This window comes from Athene noctua, chromosome 1 (genome assembly GCF_965140245.1).
Source record: "Athene noctua chromosome 1, bAthNoc1.hap1.1, whole genome shotgun sequence".
Taxonomy (NCBI): Eukaryota; Metazoa; Chordata; class Aves; order Strigiformes; family Strigidae; genus Athene; species Athene noctua.
In genome coordinates, this window is record NC_134037.1 from 94,854,891 (window position 1) to 94,869,089 (window position 14,199).

The window sequence follows — 14,199 nt, forward strand, 5'->3', positions numbered from 1 at the left end:
TTCTGGGCTAACAAGTAAAAAGTCACCTGTGTCAGCAAGGCAAGCAGGTGTGACAAAGCACATGCAAGAAATAAGACCTTATATCAAAAAAAAATCCAATCAACCAAATATGCCTGGAAAACAACTTACAGTGACTAACTGGATTGGAAAAAAAAGATAAATAAAATACAGGAAAAAAACAGAAGAGTTAGTTGAGCAAATTAACCCCTTAATTACAAGCTATCGCCCATTTGACATCACCGTGTGATTTGGGCTCCAGCCTTGGCGTTACCTATAGCTGTTTCCCCACAGACAACAGCAATGCTCACAGAGCATTCAGGACCTTAAAAAAAAGTGTTTAGGAGTACATATACCAAAAAACCTACACTAAATCCTCCCGTTTCTTGCAACAGGGGTGCTAAGACTAGCTGCCTTTTATGTGACCCTGGAATTACTGCTATTTCCCTCTCAGAGATGTGCAATCCTGTTCAGGCAAGGCTTCCACCTGGCAGGGCCAGCAGTTCTCACTTGCTCTTCCAATCCCTCACTTTCAACAGCAACGTCATGGGTATTATCATGAGGCCAATGAAAGAGAGAAATATTCGCACTCCTAGAATTTACACATCATCAATCAGCATCCATTTCTTTTCTCTCTCTTTTTTTTTTTTTTAAATCTAGCAATAGCTAGACACATTTCTTTCTCATTTCCCTGTCTACCTCACCAAGCATATCACAGATCCTAGTACTTTTTAGCACCTTCCCCTGCTTCCTCCTTCTGAGAAGCTTTTATTTAGGCCTAACAAGCAAAAAGCTCATACGGTGGTTTCCTTCCCCCACCCTCTCACTTACTACTTCCTCTAGACCTGCTTTGAAACAATCAAATGCAATTCTTAAATTAAAATCTGTTTATTGAGAATTAGCTCTGTTGGAGCTTTCCTGCACGCTGCTCTACACAAAGAAAGTTTGCAATGCTGTGATGCAGGGCTCGCTCCCCATTTTTCTTTACTGCTCTTTTAAGTGTCTGTACAAAATGCCCTGCTGACCCATCTGAAGCTGAGTGATAAGCAGCTGATCTACTGCGTTTTACCGGATGTCTCTTATCTAAAACCATCTCCTTAAGCAAGCCATATGCTGCAAACATACTTTGAAATGTCTCCATAATAATCTGAGAAGCAGAACTGTTTGTCAAATAGCACACACACTACTGCTGGCCACTTGGAATAACCATCAGACACAAGTAGGTACATATGCTCATTGTGATCTGCAAAAATCAGTGTGGCATCTTTGCCAAGGCTTAGCAAATGCCGGAGTGGTTTCTAGTTTCGATAACTACCATTCACTTTGGCTAATTTCTCCTTTTACATAGAGTTTCAAGCCTGATTACCAACCACGAATATGTAACAAACTGCTCCTTTCAATTTGTTGTGGTGATATTCATGCCTTTCACCCAACATCCCAACATGAAAGATTTATGGTATTAATCATGCACATCATAGTAAGCAGTCATTCTCTACTGTCGATCGCATTTTTCTGCTGGAATAAGGATGAAAGTCCTGAGCTGCTTATCATTTGACCAGCCAGAAAACAAACTATTATTGTGCTATTTTAACCAAAGCTGGAGCTTAGTTTCTATGGGTAACGTCTTCAGATGCAGCTACATGGTTCAGGAGCTTGACTATCACATTTTGAAAAACAATATAGAAACTTAATCACAGCTAAATGCAGGGCTTGTCTACACAGGAGCTATTCAGGAATAGCTTTTCAAAATTCAAAATTAAAGTTTAATTCTAGACCTGTTATCTAGAGGCTCTCTTTCACAACAGCAAGTTGCATTAAGCCAGCTTGCATTCCTGCATTGCAAGCTATGCTGACTTGAAGGATACCACTGACCAAGAACATACCCTGGCATTTGTCTTGCTAGAGTGTGCAACTACTGGATTGCAGTAGCTAAGCTGCTGCAGCCCTTGAGCTTCCAAGTGCACCCCACAATAAACCAGCTAGTTGGATTTATGTCATCACTTACCCAGATGCACAGCCAGGAGTTAAGTATATTTGTTTGTGCTGCAACCCAAAGCCAAGCATGAAGCTGGTGCAGATGGCCCACAACTTATTTATCAAGGAGTGGAGGGCAGTATGTTGCTGTCAGGTGACCCCGAGTCCAGGGGGCTCAGCACACATTGCAAAGCCCACTCAGGGCATTGCGTAAATGGTTGGAGCACAGGCCAGGCTGAGCTCCACGCTGTTACAGCTGTACTGTGATCGGTAACCAAAACAGCTAATTTAAAGCTGGCTGAAGAGTGCACACACAAGTTAGTCCTACTTTTGCATAGGCATAGTGTACATTCATCTTAAATCGATTTGTTTGCAAAAACATTCCCTCAATCCCACTTTCTCATAGCATTGGAAAGCCCTTGTATTCTTACTCAGCTTTCAAGTATTCCTCATTTGTAGAGGTACAAGGAATAGGAAGGTGCTGTGTTTTGCTACACCTTAAAATGGAGCTCTTCCCAACCTGCAGTCAACACCCCTGCCCACTTCTGAGTTCCAATTTCCAGAGATAATAAGATCTTCTTATTCAGCAATTATCCGATGACTGATCAAGATAATCTCCTCCTCCAACACATACTTGTGAATTTTAATTCCTCTAAATATTAAATAAAAATATCTGTCAAAAAAAACCCAACAAACCCCACAACTAAACACAATACAGAAATCACTGACATTAATTCCTTTTGGCCTTCGTTAGCATTTAGGAAACAAAACACTAGAGATTTCTTATCTTCATACTTGTAAGAGAAATGGGAATACGGCTTAGCACATACTTAAAATAACAAAACGTGTTGGAATATTCAGATTTTCCTTTTGCTTCTTCAAAAGCTGTGCTCTGCTCTGGCATCCAGAATCCATGATGCTGAGATAACTGGATCAGAGCTTGTTTTCAATGGCTTGTTCCTTCTTATCAAGGATGTATTTACCTTGGATCTATCAGCTACAGGGATTGCAGTTAATACCAGCTGCACTTTGCCAGAGAGAAAAGGATGGTTAAAACTTTGCTGATGTTCAACTCTGCATTCTGCCACGAGCAGATCACTTAATCTCCATCTCATTTCCCCACATGCAGAGTGGAATAACTGTAGGCAACAGAGGCACTGTAAAGGTGGGAGTTCATAGATATTACAGTGATAGGAAAAACATAAACCCACAAGAAATCCTGCCTGTGCACTCTGAGAGGGATTTTCAGGGTCTAACAACTGCAATTGAAATGCCCCAGACCAGTTAAGTTTTCTTAACACCCCAGCTGGATACGCTTGACTAGCAGGGGAGTTCAGTCTCCCATCCCCAGCTGGCTCTTGCTGCTCAAATTACTTTTGTGAGCCTCAATTTCTCACATTTCTGCTGTTTCAAGGGATGATCCAAGTCAGAATAATTCATTTATTAAACTTAGTGAGAGACAGTCATTCTTCACTTTAAATCTACAAATGCCTTTTTCCACCATGCAAGGCATGCAACAAGCACCAGAAGGTAAAACGGCATTGGTAAAAGCCATTTTTCCATGTTTCTCAAACATATGTCCAAATCATATCTCTGTTCTTCCTTTTTATTTTATCACAAAAGCATAGAGATGCACAAGATTCCATCCAAATCTGTCTTAATTTAAGACAATTAGCGAAGGACCATTTCCTTCTGAAACAGGAGCAGCAATGGTAGGCAGCTATTCTCGTATTAAATGTCCACCTGCAGACATCCTAAAGCCTTTCTCACAGCTTGACTTTAGCTTTCAATGTTATGTCAGTTCTTCTTTAGGCGACATTTGCTAATTTGTCTTTAGAAACTGCCGTTCTTATTGCACCTTTGTCAATTGCTATCCTCACCCTACCATCACTTCCATTTACACAAACCCAGCAAAAGTATCTGCACTCCATTTGTCCTACACCACAGCTCACAGCAGAGAGAAGCCACAGGCCAGCACATCACAGCCAGATGGGTTTTTAGTTACATCAGTGATATCCCCCTTATGAAAGCTAAAGCAAAGGGATAGCAGCCCACACCATGTCCACGGGCAATTTGCAGCATGAGCAAAAGGAGCAACAAGAAGGCAAGAGACTGGCCAGATAGATAAAAGCTGCTTGAGATCCTTGCTTGACACCTTGCTGCACCCTTTCTCTGGATGTCTGCGGCCCAGCACAGATCAGTGACCCACTCAGAGCAGTGCTGGTGACTCCAAATCACCAGGCAACTCTGGCACCACAGCTGTCCCACCTTCTTTGTGACCACTGAAATAACATAACTGTGTCTGTGCTGCCGTTCATTACTAGCACCATACTAAGAACACAGAGTGCTTTACAGAAGCGTACAAAGGGATCATCCTTCTCAGAGGAGCATAAACATTGCTAGACCATACAGCGCTCTGTAGATTTTGGGAATACAGTCATACAAGCATACACTGGGGTAACCATATTGCCTAGTCTAAAAGAATAAGTAGAAAATTTAAAGAAATAATAACTTGCATTCGTCTGTCTGTCTCTCTAGTTCCCTAATCAACTTCAGGAATCTCCTTTCACCAGCCATGGACCAGATCATTTAGGCATGAAAATTTAAGGTATTAGTAGTCTGAAGCTGACCTGGGATACAGTGTGGCACACACACTGGTTCAAAGAGCTCCCTGTAGGCCTGTTCAAAGGCATCCTTGTAGCCATGACGCTCTGAAGACAATATTGCACTAAGCTAGGAACCCTAAGTCATGCTTTCCCAAGAGTCAAAGCACCAGCATCAATCACCTCCGGCTCTGGCACCCTCAGCTCTGCTGCCTCACAGAGCCATCACAGCACTTATGCCCCCACCTGAACACATTAGAGACCCCAAAAGCCAGCCACCACCATGGCGTCTTTTCTCCTCCTGCCAGAGCAGTATCTTCATCAATGACACAGACAGTGAGGTCAAGTGCTCCCTCAGCAAGTTTGCATATGACACCAGGCTGTGTGGTGCAGTTGACAGGCCTGAGGGACAGGATGCTGTCCAGAGGGATCTGGACAAGCTTGATAAGTGGGTCCCTGTGAACCTCATGAGGTTCAACAAGGCCAAGTACAAGGTCCTGCACCTGGGTCAGGGCAACCCTCAGTATCAATACAGGATGGGGGATGAAGGGATTGAGAGCAGCTCAGCTGAGGACTTGGGGGTACTGGTGGATGAAAAGTTGGACATGAGCCAACAGTGTGCACTCATGGCCCAGAAAGCCAACCATACCCTCAGCTGCACCAAAAGCAGCATGGCCAGCAGGTCAAAGGAGGTAATTCTGCCCCCCTACTCCACTCTGATGAGACCCCACCTGGAGTCCTGTGTCCTGTCCATGGACCTGCTGTAGCAGATCCAGAGGAGGGAAACAAAAATGCTCAGAGTGATGGAACACCTCTGCTGTGAGGAAAAGCTGAGAGTTGGGGTTGTTCAGCCTGGAGAAGAGAAGGCTCAAAGAGACCTTATTGCAGCCTTCCAGTACTTAAAGGGGCTAATAAGAAAGATGAGGACAGACCTTTTTAGCAGGGCCTGTTGTGGTAGGACAAGGGATAATGGTTTTGAATTGAAAAAGGTAGATTTAGACTAGATACAATAAATAAATTCTTTACTGTGAGAGTGGTGAGGCACTGGAACAGGTTGCCCAGAGGTGGCAGATGCCCCATCCCTGGAACATTCACAGTCAGGTTGGTCAGGGCTCTGGTAACCTGATGTAGTTGAAGATTTCCCTGCTCATTGCAGGGTGTTTGGACTAGATGACCTTTAAAGGTTCCTTCTAACACAAACTATTCTTTCCTCATATCTGTTCAGATTCCTTTAACTCCTTTAATCCTACCTTTTCTTCCAAGAACCAAACCCAACCAAACAAAACCCCAAGTGAACAAAAAAAAATAATCCCAAAGCCACAATCACACATGTATGTGAAGAAAAAAGAAACGGAGACTACGATTGAAAAGCTAATTCTGGATTTAAGAGGCCTGTGTGATCTTTTACAGGAAACGGACTTTCCCACTCTGCCAGAGTATTACAAAAGAGAGAGAGGAGGAAGGAAAAAAGAACGAACAGGTAATTAACTGCTTGGGTACAGTGGGACAGAGCTTCAGCCCCTAAAACAAACGAAAGAGACGTAAAGCAGCATGCAAGCAGCCACCACCAGAAACCTGGAAGCAGCAGCTCGGTCCCGGGCCTTCACTCCCGCGAACTTCGGCCCCGCTCCCACCTTCGGGAAGATGCCTGGAAGACGGACAGGCCGGGTTTTCCCGACGGCCGCCGAGGCCAGGGCAGCGCCGAGGCCAGGGCAGCGCCGAGGCCAGGGCAGCGCCGAGGCCAGGGCAGCGCCGAGGCCAGGGCAGCGCCGAGGCCAGGGCAGCGCCGAGGCCAGGGCAGCGCCGAGGCCAGGGCAGCGCCGAGGCCAGGGCAGCGCCTCTTCCGCCGGGAGCCGGGCGCTCCCAAAGCGGCGCTGCGGTTTCCACGGGCTTTGCCCTGAGCAGGTCCCGGCACCCCCAGACCCCCTCCCCGGGGGAAGGGGCGCACCCCACTCCCACCCCGGGGCGGTGCAACGCCTCCCTCTGCCGGGCAGCGGCGGAGCGGCACGGCCCCGCCGCCCAGATGCGCCACCTCCCCCCGCCGCAGCTGGAGGGCAGCCGGCAGGCAGGGCGGTGAAGGGCCGGCAGCTCCCTTAGGCGGGAGGGAAGGAGGAGCGGCCGCAGCCGGCGCGCTGCACCCGGGCAGAAGTCGGGAGGGAAAGCAAGGGCAGAGTCAAGACCTTCGTTCCAAGAAACGTCGGACGCCGGGCACGAAAACCCTCAGCCTCCCAAGAAGTCCGTCCCCGCTAGCCCGCGGGTAACAGCCCTTCCCTGACTTCACTTTTGTTGAGCCAAGATCAGCCGACGCCCCGGGCGTCCCTTTCCTGGCTCCACTTTGCAAATCCTTTCCTAGCTCTTTAATGATCCTTTCCTAGCTCTTTAATGCAGCGCTTTTGATCGTCAGCTCCATGGGCTATCACACATTTAATTTCTTCTTTTAAACGCTAAGCAAGTGCTTGGCTATAAAAAACAAACATCTGTTGTTCCTTCAACCCCTTCCCCCAAAAAAGGGCAGATGAAAGCTTTTTTCTTTCAAAGCAAGTGCTTTGGATCCTAACAGAGTAGAGATCTCACCAGTTAAACATGGGCACAGAAACACGAAACACACGCACTCTCCTCTCCCACTTCTTCGCAGCACATCATTTGCTCTGGTGGATCCTGGAGGCCCTGCCAGATCTGCATTCTGCTGTGCAGTGTCAGTGCCATATCCCTCCCCCTTCCTCCACAAGCCTGGGGGACTGGCACATTTTCCCCTTCTGAATTTAAACCCGTGCAACACCAGCAGCTGATTGGCAAAGGGTGGCGGGGATATGGGCACTTGGTGTGTTCGCCCTGACTGCTTGAGAACAGAAATGCTCTCAAAGTTTTCTTGATAGTTTCAATCTACGTAAGGCCTAGGCTACCAGGTATAGCCTAAAGAAACCCACATTGTATTACCAGATGCGGGTACCTACAGCAACTCCGAGAACAAACCAACATTTTCCACCATCTCTTGTCTGGAAGGCTCATCTTCCACACAGCAAAATGTATCCCCCTCTGAGGACACAACAGAGCAACCCTCTGCACAAAAAATACCAACATCTCGCCTACCCTAATGAGAACCTCATCAGTTAACTGTCTCTCCACAGCTACACAGGCAAACCAGTTGCCTGTGGACTCAACCTTATGCTGGCTAGAGAAACCTTTTGCAGGGAAGGTTCAGAACATTCCCACAAACAAAGAAACACCCTCCACCCCAAGCAGTCTTTCACTAATAGAAATGCATCTCTCTCTGTGGCTTTTGCCAGCACGTTGGCAGTGGGCAGAACACAATTTTTCCCCACCTCCCAACTCTGCCCTCCTCATAACAAGCCGTAGCCAGGCAGGCAAGACTCTTAGGCATAGACTACGGTTAATGAACCAAGAAAGCACAGTACGTGTGGAGGGAGAGACTGGAAGCCTGAATCTGCATTATTCAAGCAAGAAGAATAGCAGTAACCCCAGTCAAAACACAGGCAAAACAATAGGGCTTCTGGTTGATGGAAAGTGTCACAAGATCTCCGAGTTTCCAGCACGGAAGACACTTAGTCTTGTTCCTTAAAAATAAGGACAGCAGCCCCAGCAGCACCGCCTCCCCTACTGCCACTGCTGAATTGTTGTCCGACTACTGAACCTCCAAGGCCACCTTCTGCTGCATCACCCACTTATCAGGAGCCAATTACTAGATCTCCCTCCCCTCTCCCTTAAACTCATCTGAAATACATATATATATTTTTAAAAAATCCAGTGCAAACCTGACACAGTGATAATTTTAAAAGCTATGCTGCTCATGTCAAATTATTCAACATCTGTCTTCATGTTCCCACAAAAATTAGCATAGGATGGTGGTTTCTGATGACACCTCTAGTGAAATATTTTGACTTCTACCAGCAAGTTGCAAACAACCTGTCAAGAGGATAATGTCAGTTTTCTAGTACTGCATATTAAAGCCAATTGAGGGCTTATCTGGTGTGTGAAGCTACCGACCTGACCTAAAAGCAGAGGCTCTAGTGTCACAGGAGGGTGAATCTGACACACTACAGCTGGAGAACAGCAAGGCATAACAGAGCACAGGGCTGGACAGATTTAATGCCTTGACCTTGAAGAGCTGCTAAAGAACTTTGCAAATCTTGGACGGACCCAGCCCTTTGGTGAGACGGTTTCTATAGCCCTCCAACCAGAAAACTCATTCCTGTAACCAACAGGCTACAGCCTAACCCACCACAGATTTAAGGGCTGGACAAGAAGAAACAGCTGAGCACAAAGCACACGTGCGTGTATATATACACACACACTCATAAAAATACATATATGCACAGGCACGCATAGTTTGAAGAACCACTCATACATTGTGCTCATACACTGCATTTTCCAAATGGATCAGCCAAAAAGTGGCTCACAGGACCAGCTCCACCGCTGGCAATCCAGCAATCTACTCACCCATTTCTGAGGGCACAGGGTACACTGGGATAACAGCAAAATAGCTCAAGAGCTCCATGCCTGGACTCCTATCCCACTGGCAAAACAGCTAGAGGCAGAGGCGGGGGAGAGGGACTGATCCTGGTCACCAAGCTCAAGGTTAATGTTCAAGTGTGTCTGTGCCCCCAGAAACTGGCAGCAAAAGACAGGCACGCACAGAGGTTGCAAGATGGTGTGAGGCATCCTGCATTGAAAACTCTAGGAAAAGAGTTTCTACTTTACAGGTAAGAGGAGCAGGAAACAAATCATGTCACACGTACATGAAATAAAGTGTGGATGTTTATGGCCTAAACCCAGGATATGTTTTACCATGACACTCCTCCATCGCAGATGCAAGAAAACATTCTTCCACTAGATTTTTTGGCTGCCTGCAGTGGCATCTCACGGGTGATTCAGTGTGATGGTGTCTCTTTAAAGATAGAGCTTTACTGGGTCATTTATTCCCCACCTCAGAGGCCAGGGCAAGACTATTCTGTATTGGAAGTGCTTCACCCCCACCAGTTTCAAGTGCATGAAGCACTGCAGCCCATCCAGCCCCTCTGATCACGGTACCAGACAGCTTTCACTGCTGCCCAGCCTAAAGCTTCCTTATATTCGCCTTCCATCATCTTGCTGTACCCCTCATCACACACTGCGATGACCATTCCTGAAATGCCTTTTCTGAAGGTGAATTGTGAGAGGCAGGCAACAAAACATCCCTCTCTTTTATTCAGCCTGAAAGGCTGCTGCTGATCAGCTGGACAGTGCTAGCTGCAAGACAACCCAGAAATGTTAATTATATACTGCACATGGAGTAAGCAAAGCAGCAGCCCTGTGCACGCTCTGAAGCGGAGCTACACAAGTCCTGAAGTCTGCAAGGCTGACTAGGAAGCAAGAGGCATACTCTTCCCTTCAGAAACATTCCCTGTTCTCCCCTATCAGTCTAATGTATAGCCTCTAAGTGTTGATAACTCCAAGCCTGGAAAGGCGAGTCCCCTTTCTCCTTACCTCTTCCTCCCTCCCGCCAAATTCTGACATTTCCTAGAGCTCTATTACAGCTTGCTCCTCATCTTGACGATTCAAAAACACATCTAGTTTGGGAAATGGGGTACCACAAAAGCCTAATAAAAAGTTGCCTCTTGGCAGTCTGCTGAACTGCCTTCCGTATCAGGCCAGCCTTGTCTTATTGCAACAAACAAGGCTGAAAGGATGGGATCAGCTAATGAGAAGAGGGCTTCAGACACACTTCAGTCATTACAACAAATGCCAATTTATATAACAAGCCTCTTCAGGTAGCAGGCTAAAAGCACCTTGACTCCTAATTAAATTGCACCTCCATTGCAAATGCTCCTCTCCCTGAAACCTCCTTACACACATTTTATTTATACCATTCATCTCAATAAACCTCTCCAACAACTCTGCTCTCCTAGACAGAGGTCTTTTGTGCACATCCATGTGGGTGTATTATTTAAAGGGTACATCACATGGATACTTTATCTAGTTTAATCTGATTTAATCTCAGCTGATTTACTAAAGTGAAATGTATTTATAGACCCATATAGATGCCTCTCACCATCTCCATCGCCATAAATAAACATTCAAAAGCGGAAAAACAGATCTGAAACATGATACTTGAGTTGCCATAATTTCTACATTAAGTGCCACATGAGACTGACATTCACAACACAGAACACTCAAGTACAGCTTAAAGCTATGGTGAGAGACTAACATTTAGGACAAACCAAAGTGCAACGAGGCAGTGGGACTAGTTTCTAATCCTGCTTTATTTATCCTTGCAAATATAACAGTATCAATCCAGCTCTGCTCGAACCATCAATAACAGCAATCTCGCATCCAAACAAACAGTGCTGGCTGCACAAGGCATGAAATCAGTGCAGGGTAGTGGACTGAAGGCAGGATTGGCAAAGACAATATGAAAACTGTTAGTCACCATAGAAGTTTGAGGTGTGCTGATTCCATGAGACACTGCTCTGGGCTGCGCTCAGCGACAGCTGCATATTAAGGCTACTGATGCTCTCAACAGATAGTTTGAAGAGGTAGGGGAGGGGAGAAGAGGGGAGAGACTGGATTTCTCCTTTGTGTAGTTAAGTAAGAGAACAGAAAGAAGTAGTGTACCATTTTGACTTAAAAGAATGCCTTCATCTTAGTGCATGCCTGTATCTGTGCTTTCTTTTGTACACAGCTTCTCCAGTCTCTGAGAGAAAGAGACAAAAACATCAGTAAGTTATTCCAAAGATCTAATTTAGCAGCAACTCTATCAAACGCAAGTTCACTGAAGTGGATGAAAAATCACAACAGGCAACCTTCTAAAGCACATTTAAGCAAAAACAGTTTTAAGGTCTGTCCCTCTTGCTATGATCCTGAGCAGAGAGGCCATTCTACAGCAAGTGACAGCTACTGAGCAGCAACCACACTCAAACAAAATAGAAGTTCCACTAGCAGATTACCTGTTTTAAAGGATTAAATAACCTGCCCTGACCAGGTTTCTGTACCACAAACTCATTCTACTCCTCATCTTTCCAGCCTTCAGAGGGTCCTACAGGTTTCCTCTGAGCATGCAGACTGGGAGAAAACACATATACTGGGAGGAAGAAAAGGGAAGGAAAAAAAATAAAAAAGGAAGCTAAACATCCTCAATTTAAAAAGCTTATTTTACAAAACAGACCCAAACTCAAATTAACATCCCAGCCCTCAAGGAGAAAGGAGGAATTGTTTCCATTAAAGAAATACATCATTAAAAAGTGACCTACAAAGACTTACCCATAGTCAGTGAGACTGAACTGATCTTTGCCAGAGCTCACACAAGAGACTGGCTGCGTGCTGTTAAAAAAAGAGGGAGCGGGGGGGCTGGATTCTCTCACTGGGGTCTCTCTTCAGAGCTCAGAGAGCTTGGCTTGTTAGAGGCAGAGGCATGCCTTCCAGAAGGACTTTACAGCAACGCACAACTGAGTTGTAAGCCAAGATAAAGCCGGCTTGTTATGAGAGGCAAGTCTTGTGGGTTGCTTTTATTTATTTTTTCCCAGTGTATTGGAAATGCAGATCTTGTAAAACGAGAATTAAGAGAGGGCTGGGAGAGGGAAAGGGGGGCTGCACGGCTGGCTGAAGTAAATCCCGGCAGTTTGCTCAGCCCAGGGCTTGTGCTCGCCGGGGGCGCAGGGTGTCGGCCCCAGCCTCTGCCCCCTGCCCTCGGGAGCTCAGGGGGGGCTGCGGGAGCCAGACCTCTCAGGGGGACACCCCAGCTTGCCACCTGCCACACTGCCTGTAAACAAGGAGGGGAAGTAAGCACCAGAACTGCAATAATAATAATAAAATATAATAACAGAGGAAAAAAAAAAATCAAGCAGCTCGACATCAGCTCTGCCACAGACCACCACCCGCTCTCCCCCCCCCCCTACCCCCCCGCCACGATCTTAAGAAGGAAATCGGCAGCAAAGTTGAGTAGGGTGCAAAAGCAGCCTCCCCCCCTCGGCTGCCCCCGGCACCGAGCCCGGGGAGGCGGCGGCCGCCCTCCTCCTGGCTTCCCGGCGCCGGGGGTCCTGCAAGGCAGCGAAGCCGCAAGGGCAGCGCGGGGAGGGACCCTCCGCCCTCCCCCTGCCCCAAAGAAACTGCAACTCGCGGGTGCTCCCGGAGCCGCGCCGCCGCGTTTCGCACGCCGGCACCAGCGTGGCGTCCCCACGCGAGGCGGGTGGGGGAGAGGGGAGGCAGGGCCGGGGCCCGGCGTCGCTGGGTGCCCCCGCGGCAGCCCCTGCGCGCCAGCTCGGCGAGCTCGGAAATCCGCGGCGGCCGGGGGTTACGGACAGGAATTACGAAGTCGCTGGAAGCCCTACTGCTGCATAAATCTCGCCGTTCGGGCTGCGACGAGCTTCGCCGGCATCATTTACTTTCTCCTGCAGGTGCTTTTTAACTTTGATCCCACCGCCGTGTGCGCCCTCGCCCCCCCCCCTCCCCAAACAGCGACCGCGACAACGTCTCTTACCGTAAACCCCTTGTCCCCTGCTGTACACCGGCACCAGAGACAGGAATAAAAAACAGATCATCTCCATCTTCACGGCAGAGCCTTCATCGCCAGCGAAGAAAAGCAGCCAAAACAGCCCAGGCAGCATCCGGCGGGGGAGCGAGGAGCAGGCGAAAGCCTCCCGGAACGCCGCCCCATACGCCCCGCTCCACGCCGGGCACCGGCGCCCCTGGGGCGGAGGAAGGGACCCCCCCACACCGGGGCCGCCTGGGGATAAAATTTAAAAAGAAAAAAAAAAAAAAAGAAAGGAGGGAGACAGCGAGGGAAGGAGGCAGGGAGGGGAGGAAAGCGAAGCGCCGCTTCTCGCGTCCCCTCGCCAGGTTGCTCGAGGATCTCCAGGAAAACGGGGCAGCCGCGCCCGCGCTCGGGGTGCGCGGAAAGGCCAGCCCGGGGGCACCGGGCAGGGGCAGGGCTCGGGCCAACCCAGCGCTGCCCTCGACCCCTGCGGGAAAGGGGGATTTCTTTGTTCAGTGGGAGCTGCCGAGCGCTGCCCGACGTCCGGGGCTGCCCGAAGTGCTGCCAACTGGAGCCAACTTGGGAGAGTCCTCACCCTCCCTCCTCCCGACGAGGCTCTGGCCACAGCCCCAGGAGCAAACGGGGGGAAGGAGAAGGAGGTGGAGAAAAAGGGGGGGAAGCGAGGGTGGGGGGCAGGAGCCAGCTGCTGAAAGGCGGAGGGAGGGATAGGTGATTCTCTCTCTTTACCAGATCTTCTGGGGAGGGGATTGTTGTAATTAATCAAATCCAGGAAGGATTTTTTTTTTTTTTTTTTTTTTTTTTTTTTTTAAAGCGGCTCCCAAGAGCTCCCCCAGCTGCACTGCATCGCCCCAGCCAGTCTGAAGGGAGAAGCAAAAGAGGAGCAGACAGACCGCGCACCCTCGCTCCGCCTGCTGCTCAGCCCGGCTCTCCTCGCCTTCTCCCCAGCCTGCCGGGGCCTTCTCTCTTCAAAACTTTCCCTGATGTTGTGTGCTGGGCTCGGGCGGGTGCTTCGCCTCCGCTGCTTGCCTGCTGCGCCCGCCACGCAGGTGACTTGCAGCTGCCGAGAGGTCCGTGTCTCTCCCCGACGGCTGCCGCGGCTCCTGGTGGGAACTAACCGGGGCTGCAGCTGGAATGGAG

The 14,199-nt window shown here is 48.5% G+C and overlaps 1 protein-coding gene across 4 annotated transcripts in view; it reads right to left on the reverse strand.

Moving 5' to 3' along the window:
- MDGA1 (MAM domain containing glycosylphosphatidylinositol anchor 1) overlaps positions 1-13,882 on the reverse strand; it is a 160,873-nt gene extending 146,991 nt beyond the window's left edge. For all 4 annotated transcript variants that reach the window (XM_074897020.1, XM_074897021.1, XM_074897019.1 and 1 more), the window contains exon 1: positions 13,048-13,882. In XM_074897020.1, the coding sequence (XP_074753121.1) occupies positions 13,048-13,174 (127 nt within the window). In that variant the 5' untranslated portion in view covers positions 13,175-13,882. The remainder of the gene's footprint in view (positions 1-13,047) is intronic.
- Between the last annotated feature and the right edge of the window lie 317 nt (positions 13,883-14,199).